This window comes from Apium graveolens, chromosome 9 (assembly GCF_009905375.1).
Source record: "Apium graveolens cultivar Ventura chromosome 9, ASM990537v1, whole genome shotgun sequence".
Lineage (NCBI taxonomy): Eukaryota > Viridiplantae > Streptophyta > Magnoliopsida > Apiales > Apiaceae > Apium > Apium graveolens.
In genome coordinates, this window is record NC_133655.1 from 288,511,324 (window position 1) to 288,532,880 (window position 21,557).

Consider the following 21,557-nt stretch of genomic DNA (forward strand, 5'->3'; position numbering starts at 1 on the left):
AATTCAGTATACCCATGATCCTATAGATCCAAACTCTTTCGCGTTTATAAATAAGTCCCAAATCTGGATCCAAATCCAAAAATTTGGATTCAGGTAAATTCAAACGGATCGAAACGGGTCGGGTATATGTCCGCTCAAGTAAAATTGTTATCCGGGGTCATGAGTCGTACAAGAAGGATACTCTTGTACTTTCACAATAAATATAACAGAATTTCCGTAATATTAAGCCCTGTAATGCACATAAAGTCATCGCCGTGCTCGACCTGCTCAAACTATAAAATACTCACAACACGTGTGTGTATATATCCGCACACACATAACCAGAAAAAAACACTCACAGAAGAAGAACAAACACATTTTATTGCACAAATATTATTCGAAATCGAAGTTATTTTTCGACGAACAAACGCCTAAATTCGAAAAAAAATCGAAAAAAATGAACAGAAGAAGCAATAATAACACATACGAAACTATAAACGCAGCTGCAAATGTGATCGCATCAGCTGAGAATCGCTCGCATCAATCTTCTCCAGTTCAGGTCAATCATATATATATATAATATTATCATTGTGTGTGTGTTATAATGAATTCTATGTTTATCTGTTTATGATCTGTTGTATATGTTTGTTTGTGTTCTTCGAATTCGTTTAATTGATTTTTTTTCATCGTGATTTTGGAAATTGTGTGTTAATTTGTGTTGTATTGTGTGTTAGGTGAAATTAAGTTGTGATTTGAGAAGTTTTAGTGAGTTTGAGTTTGCGGTTTTGTGTTGCGAAAATTTGTAATTAGGATGATAAGTTGAGTTTGCGGTTTTGTGTTGCGAAAATCTTGCAATTAGTAGATTGCTAGTTGAGTTTATAATCAATTAATGATGTATATTACGCAATTAGTAGGTTGCTAGGTGAGTATAAGAATTTGGATTCTGTTCAGTACTAAGGGAGAGAGGCGAGGTGGTGCGGATGTGTGTGTAATGTTATTTCCTGTGTTTTAGGCCTTTTTGTGAGGGACATGTTGTGTTTCGTTCGTTTGTGTTGACTAATTGTTTGTGGTGTGGTTTAGCATTGTTGAGGTTACTTGATATTTGTCGATGTTGATGTTAGTCTGAGCCTGAACCCCTCTTTGATTTTTGGATAGATCATTGATTCACAGAAACAAAACTTTTAAGGTAAAATGCTTATGTCTTATCTCTGAGCGTAGGAGTTATGCCTAATGAATAAGTCAGACACGCTACTGGCTCTTAAACTCATCCTACTGAATATTTCCAAATTTGGGTAACTGGGCTTATACCACTGCTGTATGATAGAATGTATTTCTAGTGAATGTGCGCATAGGTAGCAGAATGTTATAGTAGCTATTTCAAATGTAAATCATAATCTTTTTACGCACTCTAAATTTTGCCAAATGTTTGATATCTTAAATTACTTTGAACCATAAGGTAACCAAGTGACTTGTGCTGCAGTGTAACAAGGGACGTAAGGAGTATGTCACATCTTCAGATTAATAGTATATTAAATATACTCGTTTCTTAAGGTGTATACATCTGACTAAGAGATCTGAAATTAACCACCCCCAATATCCATAATTGGCCACTTTATCAAGCTTTGCAAAATCGTATCAGATTATCCTCATCAATATAGTAGTCCAAGTTGAATCCAATAAAAGCCCCATAAATAAGTATTTACATTTACATGGCTATAAACCCCCAATTTTATCGATAATATAACTCTTATTTTCACCATCCATTATGTCCTGCATCTCTCTCTACATCCCTTTCCTATCATAACACTGTGATTGAAAATATAATTTGAAAAATCAATTATAATATTTAGAAGCGCACATAAATATTTAATATCAGTAGGTTGGAATCATATATTAAAATTGATTTGATTAAACCAAAACTTCACCCTTATATTTAGTAGATTAAAGCTCTGTATCCTCTGAAGACTTGTAGAAAAGCTTATGCACTCCTCCCATCCAGTATCCAAGTATCATTCATTTTATTTCTGCAACCACGTCATAATAATGCTGAACAAGAAATTTAAATATTAATCTTTATTTCTTTGTTATTTAGGAGTATATTTGTATTTTTTTGGTTATTTAGGAGTAGATTTATTTGTAACTTACAGAGTATTATATTAGATGAATAGTTCATTATAAATATTCTAGATATGATAGAGATTAAGAAAATGATCTTTCCCCTTCATTATTAGGATATTAGTTGGTGCTTAAATTTTAATGATTAATTACGCCTATATAGGGAGTTGTAATCTTATATTACTGGAAGACTTTTGGTTGATAATTGAATTGAGATTCTTCCCTCTCATGTTTAAAAATCTTGTCCATGTCTCCTGTCAACTGGGCACTATTCATTGGATTGTCCACTGCTATCGTTCATGACACTGTTCATCAAGGTGTTATTTACCTGTGAAAAAAAAAAGAAATCCTCCATGGCGGCATGACCAGCATATCTCTTAATGCCAATTTGTAAATCAACCTACAATATCAGCCTATTATATCACATATTACCGGTCTCTAATTAGGCCTAATAAATGAAGCTTTACATATCACAGATTTACAGTTAAAACAAAAAATTGATGTGGGTAATTCTAGCCAGCATCTATTTGCCACTAAACTAATCCCAGTTAATAACTATTATGTAATAATTATATACCACTATATGTAATAAAGGGAGCACTTATGTAATTAATAAACCTACATCATTGAAACTTCGACTAATTTATCTTTACTAATACTCGTTAAAGAATTAACAATTTAATTCTTGATATAATGCTCCATATCAATTCTACTTCAATAATCTAATCATATTCATCAATAGATGTAGTAATTTCTTTTTTCTAATAGGAACCTTTTTTAAGGCTTCCTTAGGTGACCACAGTATATATGAGAGAGCATGTACAATTTTCACAGGGCCTCATACATCTCAATATGTAAACTAAAACTAGCTGGTGTTTTTTACGCCCACTTGTGTAGCTTCATTATGATCGGGAAAAAAATCACTCTCATTTTCGTCACATGCCTAGCTAAACCATAATACATGTGTATTCTATACGCATAGCTCTTACCACTATATTACCTTGAATGCAGAAAAAAAGATGGGGAAGCTGCTGGAGTTTATATTGGTGTTTCGGGTTTAACAAACAAAAGACACGGATCGGACATGCTGTTCTTGAACCAACAGCAAGAACAGAGGTTTCTGCAGAACAAAATTTACATCAAGCCCTATCTGTGATACTTCCGTTCGTTGCACCTCCATCCTCTCCTGCATCGTTCCTTCAGTCAGAACCTCCATCTACACTTCAATCCCCGGCTGGCTTGGTCTCTCATTCTGCCAATGTATATTCACCTGCTGGACCAGCCTCCATGTTTGCAGTTGGTCCCTATGCCAATGAGACCCAGTTAGTATCGCCCCCTGTATTCTCAACCTTTAATACCGAACCATCAACAGCTCCGTTTACTCCTCCCCCTGAATCTCTTCAGTTAACTACGCCTTCCTCACCTGAGGTGCCATTTGCTCAGCTTCTTGATCCTAAGCAACGAACTGGGGAAGGTAACAAAGTATATCCTTTACCTCAATATGAATTTCTGCCTTACCAGCTTCACCCTGGAAGCCCACTTGGCCAACTGGTCTCTCCCAGCTCAGGCATGTCAAATTCAGGGACCTCGTCCCCTTTTCCTGATTGCAATTCTACTCCTGGACGACCACACTTCCTTGATTTCCAGACTGACAACCCTTCTAAGTTCTTGAACCTTGCAAAGCTATCTCCACATAAATGGGGATCCCAGCAAGGATCTGGTTCTTTGACCCCGGATACTGTGGGTCCAAAATCCCATGACGGTTCTGTGCTTAAGTATCAGAACTCTGATATTTCTGCTCTCAAGAATACATCTAATGTGTCGAAAAATGATGAAACTGCAATTGATCATAGAGTTTCATTTGAGATCAATGCAGAAGTTGGTCGATGTGGGGGAAACAATCTAGTTGCATCCCCAAAGAAGGTTCTATCAGTGTTGGAACCTGTAGAGTGTATTCCTGAAGGAGAGGATGATTCAGAAGATCTAGCTAATGATAGTGAGTGTCATAATGGTGCAACATCTGATGAGACACAAAAGAGAGCTTGCCGAGATTGTGAGGATAGGGAGAAGCATCCATCAGTTACCCTTGGATCTTCCAGAGAATTCATCTTTGACAATGCAAAAGGTGGAAAATCTGAGAAACCAACTAGCATCGGTTCTGACTGGTGGGCAAATGAAAAGGTTATTGGTAAGGAGGCCATACCAAGTAAGAGCTGGGCCTTCTTTCCAGCAATGCATCCAAGTGTTAGCTAGCTGATGCATAGCAGATCCACATTCTCCAGTTAAGTGATTGAATTTGAATGTGCATATGAAAGGGATGAGGCTAAAGTGATATAAAAGATCTTGTGAATTTTGCGGTTTTGGATCACAGACTCGTATCCCAACCAACCTACCTGTTTATTGAGAAAATCTCCTCACTTCAAATCAGAACAGTCAGAAATGATATAATAGGCATAGAATAGAATACTCATCAGCTTCTCTATGTAGTGCAGACTATATCATACTAACTCCTGTCATTATACATGCCCATCTTGACTATGTTATGCAAGTATCGACACTCTCTAGATTGTATGTTATCACCTTGACTATAACTGGGCAGCTGAACGGTGTTTTTTACATAATCTTTTTGTTAGCTTGCAGTTGAAACAGGCAGGAAGTTACTTGTAGTGTGGATCTATTGTATGATCATTTTCAGCATTGATATATGTTCGTGTAAAACTGATGCTGCTTGTAGTTGTCATGTTTGTAAAATTACATTCCTTTAATTTTGTCGGAAAATTTGTACAGTTAGTGTTCAGGAGTGTTTTTGCACATACACTCTTGTCGGAGCTCCGGGGAGATTTGATTAGAACAGCTTGCTGTCCCAGTCCCGGAGTGTAATGGGTGAGACCAGATTCATAAAAGCTTTACCATTTCATTAATTTATTTTTCCTATGATCAGGCAAAATATTGCGTAATTTGGAGCTGAACACCGAAATTTGTTAATTTCAAAAATCCAGGTTTCTAACTGAACAAGTAGCATTATGCAGAGATTCCGGGTCCATAAATTAAGCAAGACAGTACTATCAGTTATTTTATAGAGATATATTACATATGTCGATAAGATCATAACCTAGTGATGAAAACTGAGATTATGTACAATAAATTACGCGATTTCTGCTCATTTATAATTTGTACCATTTGCGACTCATTTAAAATATACAGGTGTCGATGAGATCCTAACCTAGTGACGAAAACTGAGATCATGTTTACAATAAATCACGCGATGTCTGCTCATTTATAATTTGTACCATTTTGCGGCTCATTTATAATATAAAGAAAACACGTGTCTTCCTTTATATTGCATAAATAACAATTTTATAAGATTCAAGCGCAAAAATTATACACTTTACATGACCCTTTTAATCTTGTAACTGACAACTATTTACATATATGACATGTGCAATAGATATTAAAGCTAGAGTAGATATCAGTAACACATATGCACATATTTGTACACTATATGCTGAATTTATAGATACATGTAAATATATTATTTACAAGCGAGTCATATTGAAATGCGTGAAAAAATCAAAGGACCGTGCTTTTCGGGACGGAGGGAGTAAATAGATAGTAGAGGACGGATTCAAGCAGTGATCCTAAGCAATCTTGTTAACTATAGGAGTCAAGTCTCTTGGGTGCACATCAACTTTAAGACCATATTTCATGAACAATGTCAATGACATCTTCTGCTCCACACGGTGGCCAGGCGCCACCGTAAGGCGGTGGCGCAACAGCAAAGCAGCTGCAATTGACTTCATTTGTAGATACGCCAAGTCCTTACCTAAACATATTCTCGGCCCTGCATTAAACGAAACAAATTTAAACGGATCCTGCATTTCGAATTTTGTACCATCTTCGGTTAACCATCTCTCTGGTCGAAATTCGAGACAATCTTCTCCCCATATAAACTTCATTCTACCGGATGAGTATATTGAGTATGTGATTGATGAGCCAGCAGAAACAACTGTGCCATCAGGCAGAATGTCGTCGGCAATTACGTGTTTCGAGTCCTCGGGGACAGATGGATATAATCTGAGAGTCTCGGAGAGTGCTGCCTTGAGGTAGATCAATCTGTCAACTTCTTCAAATACTAGTGGCTCATCAAGCCACGTAGATATTTCCCTGCCACGTGTCTCCATCAGGACAGTACATATCTCCATCAAGATTTTTTCTTCTACTCTAGGATTCTTTGTTACCAGCCAGAAAAACCAACTCAGTGCCACGGATGATGTGTCACGTCCAGCTAGGATGAAGTTGAGTGCCACGTGTTGGAGAAATTGGTCAGAGTATGACTCCTTTTTCTTCATGAAACGAGACAGCAGGTCGTCGTGTGGGACCCCACCACCGCCATTTTGCTGACTAATCAGTTCAATCTTACGTGTAGTAATGACACTTGTCAAGTACTTGTCCACGTGTCCAACGCTCTCAGCTCAAGCTGACTTCCATTCCAAACTTGAGCCGTTTCTTCAGCTTCCAAATCATCTCAGGCAAGATAAATCGTTTCAACGTGGCTTCCGTGGCTCGATCAAAAGCCGAAGCAAAATGATTCTCGGGTAAGCCAGGAGAAAGAGTTTCAGGATCCTTACCAAAAGCCAAGCCACATATATTATCAAAAGTAAGCCTTAGCAATAAATCTTGAAGATCAACCGTCTTGCCTTCGAGCTGAGCAGTCTTAAGAATCGGACAAAACCTAAGCTTAATGGCTCGGCTAACCCACCGAGCCATAGCTTGGCGCAATGTCCTAGTGGTAAATTCCAGCGCAGCTGTCTTGCGCTGGAATTTCCACGTGTCACCGTCAGAATTAAAGATCCCTTCACCTAGCAAATCATGAAAAACACCTTGCCAATTAGGACCCTTTGGGTAATTATCAAACCTAACCTTTAATATATGCTCTAGGTTCTTAGGATCGCAAGTGACAGTCACGAGCCCTTGCTTTTCGCGCCAAGAATGGCACTGCAGCTATGCATGTCTGGTATGTGCCGCCACATGCTCGTAGGTTTTCAGCTATCCAATCATGCATTCTGTCGGAATTCTCAATCAAGCCTGGTAGACTACCCAATAATGGCCATACACGCGGACCTTTCAATGGCCTTATCATAGTCTTGAACCACATCAAATAAGCCGCTACTAGTGCAAACACCATCATGACTGTTGATGCATCCATTGAACACACTCCACAACTCACCGAAAAATTGTTGATCGGAAAAATTAAAATTTGATCAATGTAGGGTTTTAGAAAATTCAAAAGAGAAAAAGAATACAGGAAGAAGAGGTTGAAAGAATGAGTATAAAAAGAATACAGGAAGAAGAGATTGAAAAGCTTTTATATCATACGATTATATTTAATGACATCAGAGGTTGTTGGAAGAAAGCAAGCTTGCTATCTAACTAATTGCTGTAAACCACCACTCCCCCGATTATTTGTACTAAATATATACGGGTTCATGTACACGACAGACGATTGTTACAATATACCTTACTACGCATATTATCGCATGTCACTGATCTTCTTCCCTCTCCACCACAAAGATGTATATATAAGATATTCTCACCTAATTTGGCAGGAAAGAATGGTTGAGTGCAAAGGATGTAGCTACTAGCTAGCATTCAAAGAAGGGGGGAAGAAAATATAGTTGGGAAAATGGGAAGGAAAAAGGACATACATACTACCATATACGGTTGTTCTGAATGTCTAGATGGGTTGGTTAGAAGATGAATATAGTAATCAACAGTTTACCTTAGCTGGTTCCGCAGCCATGTTTGATATTGAAAATCGATGTGAATGTAAGAGGACCACGTTACTCTAATCACGCTTATTATTTTTTTTGTTCTTAGAATATTTTTATCCGCAGAAGTTTTGGCGAACAAATAATTTGTCGGTCAAGAGAGAAAGACGTTTTAGTTTAAATATATGCAATATAAAGAAAAATTCTACTATAGATTTCAGAAAAATTATTAGCATATTAATCAACTAATAAATTTGTACTCATAATTATACAGATAATTTGATAGTTATAATAATCACTCTAAAGAAAAATGTGCCAAATGGTTACATTTCTAAGAAAACACACACAAACACAATGTTATGGCACAGAGAAGTACATAGATGGTCAGATGATGGAGAAATTGCAAACAAATTCTAAACAGGTCAATATGTCATTTGAAGAAAACTACTTTCCTGCTGTCAAGTTCAAGCTGAAATCCCACAGTTTTTTGGCCAATTCCGGATCCTTAGCCATTGCGCTGGTGGCGCTGGGATCTGCTTTGTTACTGTCTATAAAGTATTCGCCACTAACCCCTTTAACTTGAGGATGCAATGCGACATAACATGTAGTTGCTGCTCCCTGTAGGAAACAAGAATCGGATTAGCTCGTGAAACATTTTTTTTATTCAAGCAAGATCACAAATTTAGATTTAAAATTAATAATAAAAATGTAAGTGCATATATAGAGATGGGAAAAAAACCTGGGCAACATTTTTGAGAAAGAACTGGCCAATGGTAAAGAACAACCCTGCAATAAAAGCAAGGAATCGAGCAGGTCAGTCATGCTACCACAAGAAGCATCTGAGAAGAGAGTAATATTTCAAAAAGGTAAAAATAAAAATACGTACAGCCGACAATGTTGAGGTTATTGGTAATATTGGTGGCAATAAGCCCAGGATGTAGTGAATTCGCAGTTATATTAACTCCATCTGCCTGTCAATTTTCAAAAAAGAAATTGAAATTGATTATCAGGTCATGGAAAGCACTATAAGATGACAGTCACTGGTATATAGCGCAATACTTCTTTGTGAATCTCGCTATTTAAATAACTGAACTACATCTCTGACTTGCAAATAAATGATACTCATTTGTCCTCCAAAACATATTTTTTCATGTTAATATCTCGATAATCAATAAAGTAAACATTACCTTTAAGCGCCTTGCTAGTTCATTAGTGTGCAATAAGTTACAAAGTTTTGATTGTCCATACGCAGCATTGCCATCGTAACTGAAAATTAAGCCAAAATATCAATGAAATGTAGATAGATAACAGTAACAACTGCAAGTCATCATCTCTAAGAAATCAATTAATGTCTATTGTCTAATTAATTTACAAGTGGGATAGATAAAAAGAGTGTCATTTGGTCAAGTATAATCTTGCCACCTGTTTTTAGAAGCCTCTTAGTTGTAATCATGCACATACTACACAGAATCACAATTCACAAACGATATTTGTCTTGTGTGTGCGCACACATTCTGAGTTTTGACATATGTACCTTGATTCCTCATTGATCTTATCAAAGCGAATCCCTTCTTTATAACCGCTCTTGTGTAGCACTGATGACAAATTAACAATTCTTCCTTCTATATTGCTTTCACGTGCTGTCTTTTTCATTGTCTCCAACATAAGATTTGTCAAATGGAACGGACCTGAGAAAAGGTCAAAAGAAAGTCCTTACATCGTTTTATACATTTAAGTATGTTCATAAGCAAAAGTGACAACCACTTAAACGAAACGGTGTGTGGGGGAGATTATCATATGAACGATTCTCTGGCCGCACGTTCATGACATAATTGCATACCCAAATGGTTGACTGCAAATTGCTGCTCTATGTTGTCTTTGGAGAGAGTGAACGGAGGTGCCATAATCCCAGCATTGTTACTTTTGACACCAAAACATGAGCAATTTAATTCAGGCAAGGAAAAAGAATTGGACACAATACTGCACTTAAAAAACCATCAAATAGGTATCTTACATGAGGATGTTCAGGGGAAGACCAGAGGAATTATATTCCGAGGCAAATTTGCTTACGGATGCCAGTGAGTTCAGATCTATTTCCATGACATCAATCTTAGCATCAGGGGCTTCTGCGAGTATTTGTTCTTTAACTTTGTTTCCAGCATTAACATTTCTCACTCCCATAACAATATGTACTCCACGCAAAGCAAGAGCACGTGCAGTTTCTATTCCAATACCATTTGATGCTCCTATTATTAAACATCGATATTTATAAGTACTTCTATCATACAACTTCTGCCAAGTTCTACATAGGTAAATTATGCCAGTCGCTTCAAAACATATTTCACTACATCCGTTTTACAGCATCCACTAATTTTTACTAAGTGAAGAACAATAAGTAAATTATGCCAGTCACTTCAAAATATGTTTCACTATATCAATTTGACATCTAAGAGCTAACAAACAAATTACAAAGACCTAACTAGTACTTCATATAACAGTAAATTATTAATGTGTATCGCAAAGAGATATATAAGAAGACAATTTTTGCTGAATCGATCTTGTTAAGCTTTTATAAAAGCTTCTAAAAGAGTGTAACAAAATAACGAGAGAAACCATTCCCGAAGAATTACATTCTTTTGATGCGCTTTATGTTAGGCTCTACTGTTGTTATGCTACCTAGTTTAACTCATCCATCAACTCAACAAGATGAACAATAAAGAAAGAATTTGAATTCTATCGCAAACTTTCTTAAGGCCAGCAACAGTTTTAGAGGGATCCTAACTCAGGCACACATGTTTCTACCAAGACTTCAACATTGCGAGAGAGGGTCTAACACCAGCTGGAGCACTATAGTTCCCAGTATTGGAACATCGACATATAGTGGCTTATCAATATTGGAACATCAACATCAATAATGGAGAGGGTTTAGCCATTTTGGGAACTTGCTAATAACTGGACCAGGGGAAGTTATTAGGCACTTACCTAAGATCATTTACATCATCATAGCTAAAGCTAACACAAGCAACATATCAAACACTATATGCAGATCACAAAGACAAGTCTACTAGTCAACAATCCAGTGCCATGACACAACAAGACTCTTACACTAAGTTACTCAAAACAAGCCCATCATTCATCAATAGATTAAAAAACAAAAGTCCCATATATATCTAAGTTACTAAAACAAACACAGTGCATACCAAAGATTAATAACTAGAAAAAATCATAAAAATAAATAAATATTTTTTTTAAGACCTGTAACAATTGCAGTAAGGCCAGTTCCATCAATTCCTTGAGTAACTTGCTGAGCAGTTGATTTACCAGAGAACCCTGATGGGCCTGCCCATCCAAATATCCACATTATATTTTGTTGTTGATCAAGATAAGCAGAGATAAGCAAAACCCAAGTCAAGAAATAAGTGAAGTGATGATCCCTAAAGCAAAACTGAAACAGTTACTACAAGTGATGCTCTGATGTAATGATATTTTAAGTCCAAAAGGTATGGCAACTTGGGCCAGCCAAAAGAGACCTAAAATATTAAACAATATTGTATGTGGATAGGTGTGTGAAATTATTATAGGCTACTTTTATTAAAGCAGGTGCCAAGTAATCTTTTATGTTTCGTTTGCCTTTAGTTATAATTAATTCGAAAATTAAAATCGCAAAATGTTGGAATTCCTGAAAACGTTCTCATTTTTTAATACCGGAAGATTCCAATAAATTTAAATGTTTCGAAATTTGTTTTCAAGTGTCGATCAAGTGTACCCATGCCGGCCCCTTTAGAGTGAAGAAAAGGGGATTGATTTCGCCCACTTTGAATACAAAGCGAAAAAACATTCAAATTTGTTCCTTGTCTCAAAAAATAATTGGTCCTTGAGAAGTCTCAAGCCCGTTAACTAGCCCGTTTTAGTTTGGGCTGCTGAGGTAACCCAACTTATGGGAAAAAGCCCATTTACAAGAAGCCCAGATAAAATGGACAATCATGCATAAACATGATGGAGAAATAAAAGAATGTCTTATTCATTAGGTTGCAACTTCAAGCTTAAATACAGCATAAACTGATAATGTGCATGCAAAATTAAATAGCTGAGAGATCAATCCTTCTTCATTACAATGGCAATTACAATGCACCGGGAAGAAAGACAAACGAGACGACTGAATAACGCGACATTTAGAAACCGAAACTTAAGATGTGCTCTTGAAAGGAATGGCTCTGATGACTATCTGGTGGTATGCAGCAGCAAGTGCAGCAGCCAATGAATGGACCAACCCAGAAGATCCACTGATACAAGAACAAAGAAGAAGTTAGTACTAGCTAAAATTCTACGAGTAGCGTGAATTTTTGAAAAAATCGACTAGTGCTTACGTGATCATCCCAAGCATGGCCTTTGTTGTAGATGATGGCAGCTCCAAGACTTCTGGCAGGATTGATTCCGGTCCCTGTGATGGGAATGGTGGCCAAATGAACCAAGAACACCGCGAATCCAATGGGAAGAGGGGCCAAAATCTGAGGCAGAGTTGTCAAATTATTTCATATGACACATTAGAATGCAACATAAACTACAGGCTATCTAACTATCTAAGTATGACAAACAGATGTTTACATTTGGAATAAGAGTTCTCCGTTGTCAAAACAAAGAATACTAATTCAGTAATTGATGTTTATAAGAAATGCTGAACGGTGCCAAAAGGCCTTGTTCTCGTCTTAACTTCTTGTACTAACATGACTCCAGATTTACGGATCTAATCACCCAAATTAGCATTAAAAACAACATGATAAGTAGAAACAGTTAAGTTAGCCGAATTGGAGTACATACAGGAACATGGGAATCTCTGGCACTTCTCTTAGCATCAGTAGCGGAAAAGACAGTGTAGACAAGAATGAAGGTGCCAACAATCTCAGCACCAAGGCCATCACCCTTGCTGTAGCCAGGGTTTACAACATTAGCCCCACCACCATTGAGCTCAAATTTCGATGATCCTTCAAATCCCTTGATAACACCAGCACCACAGATAGCACCAAGGCATTGCATCACAATGTAGAACAATGCCCTGGTCAAGGAAAGCTTCCTTGCTAGAAACAAACCAAATGTTACAGCTGGATTGATATGTCCCTCCTGTTAATTACAATCAAACAATACGAGGTTGAGGCCTCACTAAATTTTCCAAAACTAAATATTAAGCGGCTATATGATTGAATGAAATGAAAGAACAACATGAAATACCGTAAAATTACCTGAAATACCAGCAGTGCAGTAGACAAGGGCAAAGATCATACCACCAAAAGCCCATGCAATGCCTTGTATACCCACAGAAGCACATTTATTAGGTGCATTCGAAACGCCCATAACAGTCAAAACAGTGACATACAGAAACAAGAAAGTGGCTATGAACTCAGCAATGCCAGCCCTGTAAAAAGACCATGAAGTGAGTTCACCAGGCTCGTACAAAGGTGCTGGAGGTGGCTCTTTGTAGTCCTTATCTGTCTGTGCAGATATGCCTAGTGGTTGTCTCTCTGAGTACTTGTTAGCTCCAACTTTCACATCCTCTTCTTTACCCTCCATTGTTGTTCTACCTAAAGTTTTTTGTAACAAAAATTGAAGAAGAAGAAGAGGATGTGTTGTGAGTTCTTATAAACAGGGAATTTTATAGGCAAAAGTTGAGTTTCAGCCAGATCACTAAGTTGTTTAAAATGGAAATAAATCACTGATTCTTTTTGGGAGGAAGTGGCACAAATGTGGTCACTTACAAGTTCTAAGATATGTTTGTTAATAATACCTTATATATTGTTCTTATGTGTTGTGTTTATCATTACAGATTGTCATCATTATTAAATTTCTTTGTTATTACAGATAATATGTACTTAGAGGCTGATTGGTTGTCATTATAATAATGAGTGATTAAATAAATGACCTGATCTAATCTTGTTCCAGTATGTACTTCTTGTAATGTACCTCAACACAACTTCTGTTATTCATTAAACTTTGAACTTCTTGTAAGAAACATGCATATCCCAAATGACAGTGTATATAATTATCTGGAGATTTGGAACATGTTACTCTTTATCTTCAAGTATGATTTTTGATTATTGTGTCCCCATAATAAGGTATATAATACTGTGGAGATTTGAAACATGTTGTTATCTTTATAACTGATTTTCAAATAGTGTCATGAATCAAACTGTAAATTATCTTTTTAGTATTAAGTCTGTTTAATTTTTTAGCCTCCATTCTGTTCAACTTCTGATCATTGTCCAGATATAACAGCATTCTATCAGTATGAGGCCCTGAATCATGACTCAACTTCGAATCTTGAAATTTCAAGAAGTGGCCTAATGCATAAACATGATGCTGAAAATCGCGAAAGATCTCTCATAGTCTCATTTAAAATGTGCAAACTCAAGCTTAAATACAGCATACAATGATGATATTCATAATTAAAAAGCTGAAAACAATGAATACATATGACATTGACAATTACAAAACACTGTAAACAGAGACTGAGATCCAAAAGAGATGACAGATAGTTTTGGTACATGGAGACTGGAATTCAAGCTTTGCTCTTGAAAGGAAAGGCCCTGATGACTACCAGGTGGTACGCAGCAGCAAGTGCAGCCCCGATAAATGGCCCAACCCAGAAGATCCACTGATACAAGGCAAATGTTATTATTAGTTGTCTAGTTCAAATTATTAATTAGATAAGCACCAGATATTTTGCAAGTCTGGAAATTTTACACTGTTAAGAAAAACTCACTTGATCGTCCCAAGCGTTATCTTTGTTGTAAATTATGGCAGCTCCAAGACTTCTAGCAGGGTTGATTCCAGTTCCTGTGATGGGGATGGTGGCCAAATGAACACAGAACACCGCGAACCCAATGGGAAGAGGAGCTAAAATCTGCAGCATGGTTGCAAAAGCGTCTAGCTATAACTAGTATTCTATTTTTATTCACTTTGTTCATCACTTCTAAATCAAACATATAGAAGAACAACTGAACAAGTGGACTAATTCCTACAACATGAAATTGAAACAAAAGTACTTACGGGGACAGTTGAGTCTCTGGCACTTTGCTTAGCATCAGTAGCAGAAAACACAGTGTAGACAAGAACAAAGGTGCCAACAATCTCAGCACCAAGCCCATCACCCTTTGTGTAGCCATGATTCACAGAATTTGCTCCACCGCCATTGAGCTCAAATCTCGAGTTTCCTTGAAACCCCTTAATAACACCAGCACCACAGATAGCACCAAGGCACTGCATCACTATATACATCAATGCCCTGGTCAAGGTAAGCTTCCTTCCCAGAAGTAAACCAAAGGTTACAGCTGGATTGATATGTCCTCCTAATTGTTCCCATCAAACAACACAAGGCCTCAATTAGCTTTTAAAGACTGCAAACTTTTTTCTCTTCTTGAAATTATATTGGTCATCAAATAGCACAAACAAGTTGAAGACACCATGCATAAATTTATAACTACTAAAGAAACCAAAACATAAACTTGTGATGTGAAAAAAAGAGGGGGTTGTTAATAGTATAAGATCTTGTTCAGGGTCTTCCTCTACCTCGTTAAGGTTTTAGAGTGACCATTTTACTTAAAATGGTATCAGAGCTCGGTCAGTCTAATAAACTTACCTGAAATACCAGCAGTGCAGTAGACAAGGGCAAAGATCATACCACCAAAAGCCCATGCAATGCCTTGAATACCAACAGAAGCACATTTATTAGGTGCATTCGAGACGCCCATGACAGTCAAAACACTGACATACAAGAACAAGAAAGTGGCTATGAACTCTGCAATGCCAGGCCCGATAAAATGACCATGTAACCAGTTCACCATGCTCATATAAAGGTGCTGCTGGAGGCTCTTTGTAGTCCTTATGATCCGTATCGGTTTGCACAGATGTGCCTAGTGGCTGCCTCTCTGGGAACTTGTTAGTTCCAACTCTGTCATCCTCTTCTTCACCCTGCATTGACATTTTTACTCAAAATTTGGGCTTGTTTAGAGAAGAATTGTTGTGAGTTGTTATACAGAAAATGTTGTGCATTTTATAGCTGAAAAGTATAGCAAAATGCAGACCACAAATGTATTCAAATTGAACTAAATTATTGGTTTTTTGGGAGGGAGTAAGTAAGAGCCACAGTGGTGATCTTGAATGTGTGACAAGTTACAAAATATGTTTGTTTCTATGTGTCCTGTTTATCTTTTACTTATTGTCACTATTATTGCATTAGATTTTTTGGTGTTTCATCTTAAAAGTCTTTCTTATTTTTTTTAGATTTTATAATTTTAAATTGTGATTTGATATTGTCATGAGGTCGACATAAAACTTATCAGCTTTAATGTTTTTTATCAAGTCAAACTCGAGTCGGTCAAAATTTGACATGTTTAAAGTAAATTAGAATCAGTTTGATTTTATTTTTACAATAATAAGTTCAGTTCGAGTTTCACTTGATTGTACTATAAAATATTTGAATAACTCCGGTTGGGTTTGAAGGAGTGTAACTCTTTGGGGCGTTTGGTTTGGGGTAATTAACAAAGGGAAAGAGATCCAGTTAGACTAATTCACTTTGTTGATGTTTGTTTAGTAAAAAATATCATCCCCGCCTCCCCCTAATATTTGCTTTCTCTTTTCAACTTTATTTATATTTTAAATTTTGCAACCCAAAAAATAGATAAATACGTAAATTATTTTTCAAAAATAACAAATAATTTTTATTTAGTTTTTATAAATTAAAAAAAATGATATATAATTTATATGTTATTTTTTTTAAAAAAAATAAAGATGTTATAAATTATTTTTTTAATGTAAATAAATTATATTGTTATAAATACAAAATAAATTGAATCCTTTTACATTACATGATATTAGAAAAATCAAATATCAATATATCAAGTAATTTTTCCGTTTCCCTGACATCAACCAAACACCCCCTTACTGTATTTGAAAACTCCCGTTGGACTTGAAGGAATCGAATTCTTGAACTTCCGTAAGTTCGATTCGAGTTTCACTTGATTGTACGATAAAGTATTTGAATAACTCCAGTTGGGCTTGAAAGAGTCTAACTCTTGACCATATTTGAATAGCCCCAGTTGAATTTAAAGGAGTTTAATTCTTGACCTCCCACAACGGGAACAAGAGTTCAACAACTACGCCAACTTGACGGAACCGGAAGTGGCAAAGAAGAAGAAGACAAATTCTACTATTCCTGGGTAATCCTGAGAGACAAATCATACTCACGGGTTGCTTATTTTAATTAGGGAAGTGAAGTCTCGATCGTAACAGCCTTCGGATAATACTTGGGCCGATAAGGTTTTGTGGTCTTCTGTAATTGGGCCCTGACCGACTTCAAGTTAGGAAGCCTGTTAACATCAGATCATAGGAACAATTGTCCTTATTAATGACTTAACCGTCACTGCTCTTATGAAATCTAAACCACCGAAACAAAATCTAATCAAACATATTCGGTATATTTCTTTATGTCATCGACTCATCGTACTTAGAAACTAATTCACCCTCCGGTTTTAGTTCATCTTGAATTATAAACTTCGTATTTTCATGATAATTCATCGTAACCTTTATTCAGCAGGCACCGATTCTCTCGTAATTCTGGTTCCGTCAGTGGAATATTTGTTTATGTTGTATGATCCGCTAATCCTAATTATGCTCATTTCAGTTTTGCAGGAGTATGCAACTTCATTTTTGACAGTTGACAGACCAAGAATCTTTATACAGATCATATTGTTTATTACAAGATATATAAATTCCAAATATTATAGATTTAGTGAATCCATTTGGAAAAAATGAGCTGTTCTCTTCTTGACTTCTTGCTCAAACATTATACTTGGTTCACAACTGATAATAATACTACAACTGAGATATACTACAGTTTACAAACAACTCACACATCATCTATGTGAGGGGTGACATAAACATTCAATTTTATTCCACATTAAATGTTCATGCATTAAATGCGATTCTCTTACGATAAATGTTAGAGTCCCCAAATTCGTTTCCATTTAGAGTTCATGAACTTTCGTATTCGTGTACCTCCGTTTCGTGTCGTTCTCGTGTCATGTTTCGTGTAAAATTTAACATTAATATTAATATAATTAATTGAATAAATAAATGTAAATGTTGAAATTTTATGTAAAAATATATACAAAATTATATGAAATATATACACTTAAATCATTTGTACTTACAACATTACAAAACTATGCATTATTTTTAAAGTATTTATTATAATTATACATATTTATACTTACATTTCTTTAATTTAGATATTAATATTTATAATAAATATTAATATTTAATTAAAAATAGATTTATGTCGTGTATTTCGTGTCGAGTACCCAAAGCGTAAACACAAAACCGACACAATATCTCAGTCGTGTACATTTTCGTGTCGTGTACTCAAAATGTAAACACAAACACTAAATTTTCGTGTCATGTTAAAAAATGTCGGGTCTAGTCATGATCTAGCATTTCTCCTTACGGTGACAGATCTAGTAGAACAATAACATGAATTAGAAATGCCATTTCGAAATTGTAACACCAAGAATCTAAGATCATAAGCTCAAAGCATGAGAGGCTAAGCAAAGAAATTCAGGCATTTTATAGCATTACAAACAGGTTTTAGTAAAATCACCATCTCTGAGATCTTGTATACCGTATCTGACAAGTTCTTCATTAGCTTTATAATGCATGCTGTTTCGGACACTGTTGGCAGCAATGTCATCAGATAAAGAATGACCATTCCCGGAAAATCCTATGGTTCCTCCATTCATCCTCCAGGCTAATATGTTATTTCCTCCGGAAAAAATATCTATTTGGCTCGGAATGTTTAAAGAATTCTCCAACCTCTGATGAACTGGAAGCGGAAAGCCATTAGGCATGCTGGAATTTTGAGTGCAGTGTTGGTCATTAAGCCTCATATATTTGGTTCCCATTTGAGCAAAACTTGAAAATGGTACTTCTACTTGGGATGCCAGAAATATAACCAGAATGATTTAGCCCGTTTATCATCAAATTTCGTCTATCACAGGCCAAGACTGCAGTATTACTATTTCTGTAAGGCGATGTCAGTGGTCTGCTGTTCTAATAGTTTCCCTGATGGGGGAGCCGGTAGCGCCATGTAAGAGGAAGCAGCAAAGTGATCAGATTGATTAAATGCATATATTGATTGCTTCGGTAACGATCTCATATGTTCTCCATTTTCCTTCCTGTTTGAGTTGTTGATGTTTTGTACAGCTTGATCATGAAAAACTCGCTCCTCTAAAGCATTGGAACAGTTATTAGAGTCAGGAATCCAACTGCTTACTATAGACCTTCCCAAAGTCCCATCACTGCAATCCCGAGGTCTCATGTCTGACTCAGTACTCTTTGCATGCAATGCTTGGCCAGTTCTCTTTCTGCTCTTTGGCTTTGTTGTTCGTCTAGTATTTGACTCGACAGACAGCAACTTCTGCATGTCTTCTTTCATTTGTGCAAACATCTGTTCCCTTTCGACTCTAAGATCTTGTAATATTGATTGTGTAAAAATCTTAAAATCATCAAGTAAAGCAGGATTTAGAACACTAAATTTTCTCTTTTTCTTACTGACTTCTTTCCTGGAACCTTGCTCGGTCTTTGTCTCTGTCTTGCACTTTTTGCCTCTAGCCTTTGTTGTATCCGTCTTTCTCTCTGTCTTGCTCTTTTTGCCTCTAGCCTTTGCTGTCGATTGTTTCTTTGGCCTAGATTTTTTTGAAGGCGCACCTTCACCTGGTTGACCTTGATCAATCTTTTCATGATCTGGATCATCACTTATTTCGTCATTTCCAACAATGATCAAAGCAGAAGCCAGATCATGCTTTGGTTCACCTTTACTACATGATTTTGAATTATCACTTGAGGAATCAATATCATCATCTTTACTCCGAAAATTCCATATCTGCTGAAAATTCTGGTCTCCGCTCATTTTCAAGTCACAGGTATCAACAATTGTAGAGCTTCTCTACCATGCTTAGTTTACGTCTGTAAAACAAGTACAAAAAAAATTCAGCATTTAGTGAAACGCCAGGAAGAACCTAACTAAAGAGTTGCGAAAAATCACTCTTCTTATCAATTGCAATTCCTCTCATAAACAAATAAAAGAGTAATGAAGAATAGCAGATAACAGCTGATGAGCTCACAGTCTCACACAGTACTCTTAAAAGAAGCTAAAATATAAAAAATATCGATGACAGAAAAACTGGATGTTCAGATTACTGAAACAAAAGCGCAAGATACAGTCTTTCTATCTAATCAAACATTACTAATAGCTCAATTCGATAACAGACCTAATTTAACAATCTGGACCACGTGATTCGCTGACTCAAATCCCTGATCAAAATTATTAGAACAAATACCAGCATGCAACAGTAAATCATAGAAGGAACCTTATGCAAAAACAAACAAGAAAGACAGAACATGCATGAAAACCATATACTAGCACAATGTAACAACATACTAACAAGCCCCAATTGATGATTTTATCTTACAGAAGCACAATAATTAAATTGGCAAAAAACCTGAATTAAACCCTGAAACACAATCATCAGTGCTGTACAACAACAGAAACACATTGCATTCAAAGAAATGAATATAATCAAACTGATAAATAATTTGAAAATAGATAAATATAAAGAAACAATCATGATTCATAAACTAAAAATTTACCACTAATCAATAGAAAAGAGATTAACCACTAATCTACCTCTGTTCTGATTATCCCACATTTTGACTTATCTGTTTAGCCCATTTTTATGCATCATCTGCTGAACTTTCACTCTGCAAAAGGAAGAAAAAGATTGGATTTTCAAGAATATTTGAATTTATAAAAGTGCATTGATTTGTGGATGCTGTTGAGAAGAGTTGGCTGATACTGAGAAGAGCCATATGTATTTTGTGCCATGTGTGTTGCTGTTTGCTAGCCCCTGCATGGAAATACCATTATTATAATTTTATTGTTGATAGTTTCAAGAAAATCACAAAGATTTTTGTGTTGTTATATGCACCCAGTGTTGTAAAGTTGGGAAATCGGAATTATTCGGTTAAGGTGCCGATTTGCGATTTATCGGACAATTTTTAAAAAATCGGATAATTTATCGGCAATTTTTCAAAAATCGGTCAAATCTGATGAATATTTTTGACCGATTTATCGACGATTTTTGAAAAAACGACCGATTTCTATGACAGAGCATGCACCTCCTTATATAATAAACCAACCATTTTTTTTGCAACAATGAATCATGAGAATGTTTTTTTGAAAATTTTCAAATTCTTTCTATATTTTTTTTACACTTTAATTGATCAAAACATTCAAGTTACAAAAGTAGGAAGTGAACATGCAACAAGCTACGCCCGCAAGACCTTAATGAAACCCTGTTTTTAATTTATATTTACATATAACTTGAGATTGAAGTACTGCATTTTGAGGTGATTTTTTTATCTTTCGATAAAATTTCTTAGATGAAAAATGTAGAATTATTGACAAACACAAATTTTAAATAAAATGGGATATAGCTGCGGCTACAAATTGGACCCCACATGAAATTGAAAAAAAATGGTTTCAAATTAATTATGCTTTAATAAACAGAATTAAGGTTAAAAAGATTCATAAGCACCCTGTATATAATAATTTTTTTATATATAAATTAGAATCCCAGGCTATGAGAA

At 36.0% G+C, this 21,557-nt stretch overlaps 3 protein-coding genes and 2 pseudogenes across 3 annotated transcripts; 1 reads left to right on the forward strand and 4 right to left on the reverse strand.

The window, feature by feature from the left end:
* The first annotated feature begins 254 nt into the window (after positions 1–254).
* Positions 255–4,797, forward strand: LOC141686898 (uncharacterized). The gene is made up of 2 exons (XM_074491991.1): positions 255–538; positions 3,106–4,797. The coding sequence occupies exons 1-2, from the start codon at positions 437–439 to the stop codon at positions 4,345–4,347; spliced, it is 1,344 nt and encodes a 447-aa protein (XP_074348092.1). The 5' UTR covers positions 255–436; the 3' UTR covers positions 4,348–4,797.
* Positions 4,798–5,528: 731 nt separating this feature from the next.
* LOC141684675 (cytochrome P450 86A22-like) lies at positions 5,529–7,993 on the reverse strand. The gene is given in 3 exon segments (XM_074489755.1): positions 5,529–6,566; positions 6,568–7,071; positions 7,073–7,993. Coding segments are annotated over 3 exon segments (1,566 nt in total). The 5' UTR covers positions 7,301–7,993; the 3' UTR covers positions 5,529–5,732.
* Positions 7,994–8,128: 135 nt separating this feature from the next.
* LOC141684676 (short-chain dehydrogenase TIC 32, chloroplastic-like) lies at positions 8,129–11,353 on the reverse strand. The gene is made up of 8 exons (XM_074489756.1): positions 11,118–11,353; positions 9,877–10,108; positions 9,703–9,782; positions 9,397–9,550; positions 9,050–9,128; positions 8,749–8,833; positions 8,602–8,648; positions 8,129–8,480 (listed from the first exon to the last, which is right to left on the reverse strand). The coding sequence occupies exons 1-8, from the start codon at positions 11,221–11,223 to the stop codon at positions 8,307–8,309; spliced, it is 957 nt and encodes a 318-aa protein (XP_074345857.1). The 5' UTR covers positions 11,224–11,353; the 3' UTR covers positions 8,129–8,306.
* Positions 11,354–11,863: 510 nt separating this feature from the next.
* Positions 11,864–13,935, reverse strand: LOC141684678 (aquaporin PIP1-2-like; annotated as a pseudogene).
* A 285-nt stretch (positions 13,936–14,220) lies between these two features.
* On the reverse strand, positions 14,221–15,889 carry LOC141684677 (aquaporin PIP1-3-like; annotated as a pseudogene).
* Between the last annotated feature and the right edge of the window lie 5,668 nt (positions 15,890–21,557).

Bases quoted from the DNA above. Each gene is read 5' to 3' on its own strand.
- LOC141686898 (XM_074491991.1), top strand. From the start codon at position 437: ATGAACAGAAGAAGCAATAATAACACATACGAAACTATAAACGCAGCT. The intron at 539-3,105 runs GTCAATCATATA...CCTTGAATGCAG, and splicing joins ATCAATCTTCTCCAGTTCAG to AAAAAAAGATGGGGAAGCTG.
- LOC141684676 (XM_074489756.1), bottom strand. From the start codon at position 11,223: ATGTGGATATTTGGATGGGCAGGCCCATCAGGGTTCTCTGGTAAATCA. The intron at 8,834-9,049 runs GTAATGTTTACT...GAAAATTGACAG, and splicing joins AACTAGCAAGGCGCTTAAAG to GCAGATGGAGTTAATATAAC. The intron at 8,649-8,748 runs GTACGTATTTTT...CTTTTATTGCAG, and splicing joins TAACCTCAACATTGTCGGCT to GGTTGTTCTTTACCATTGGC.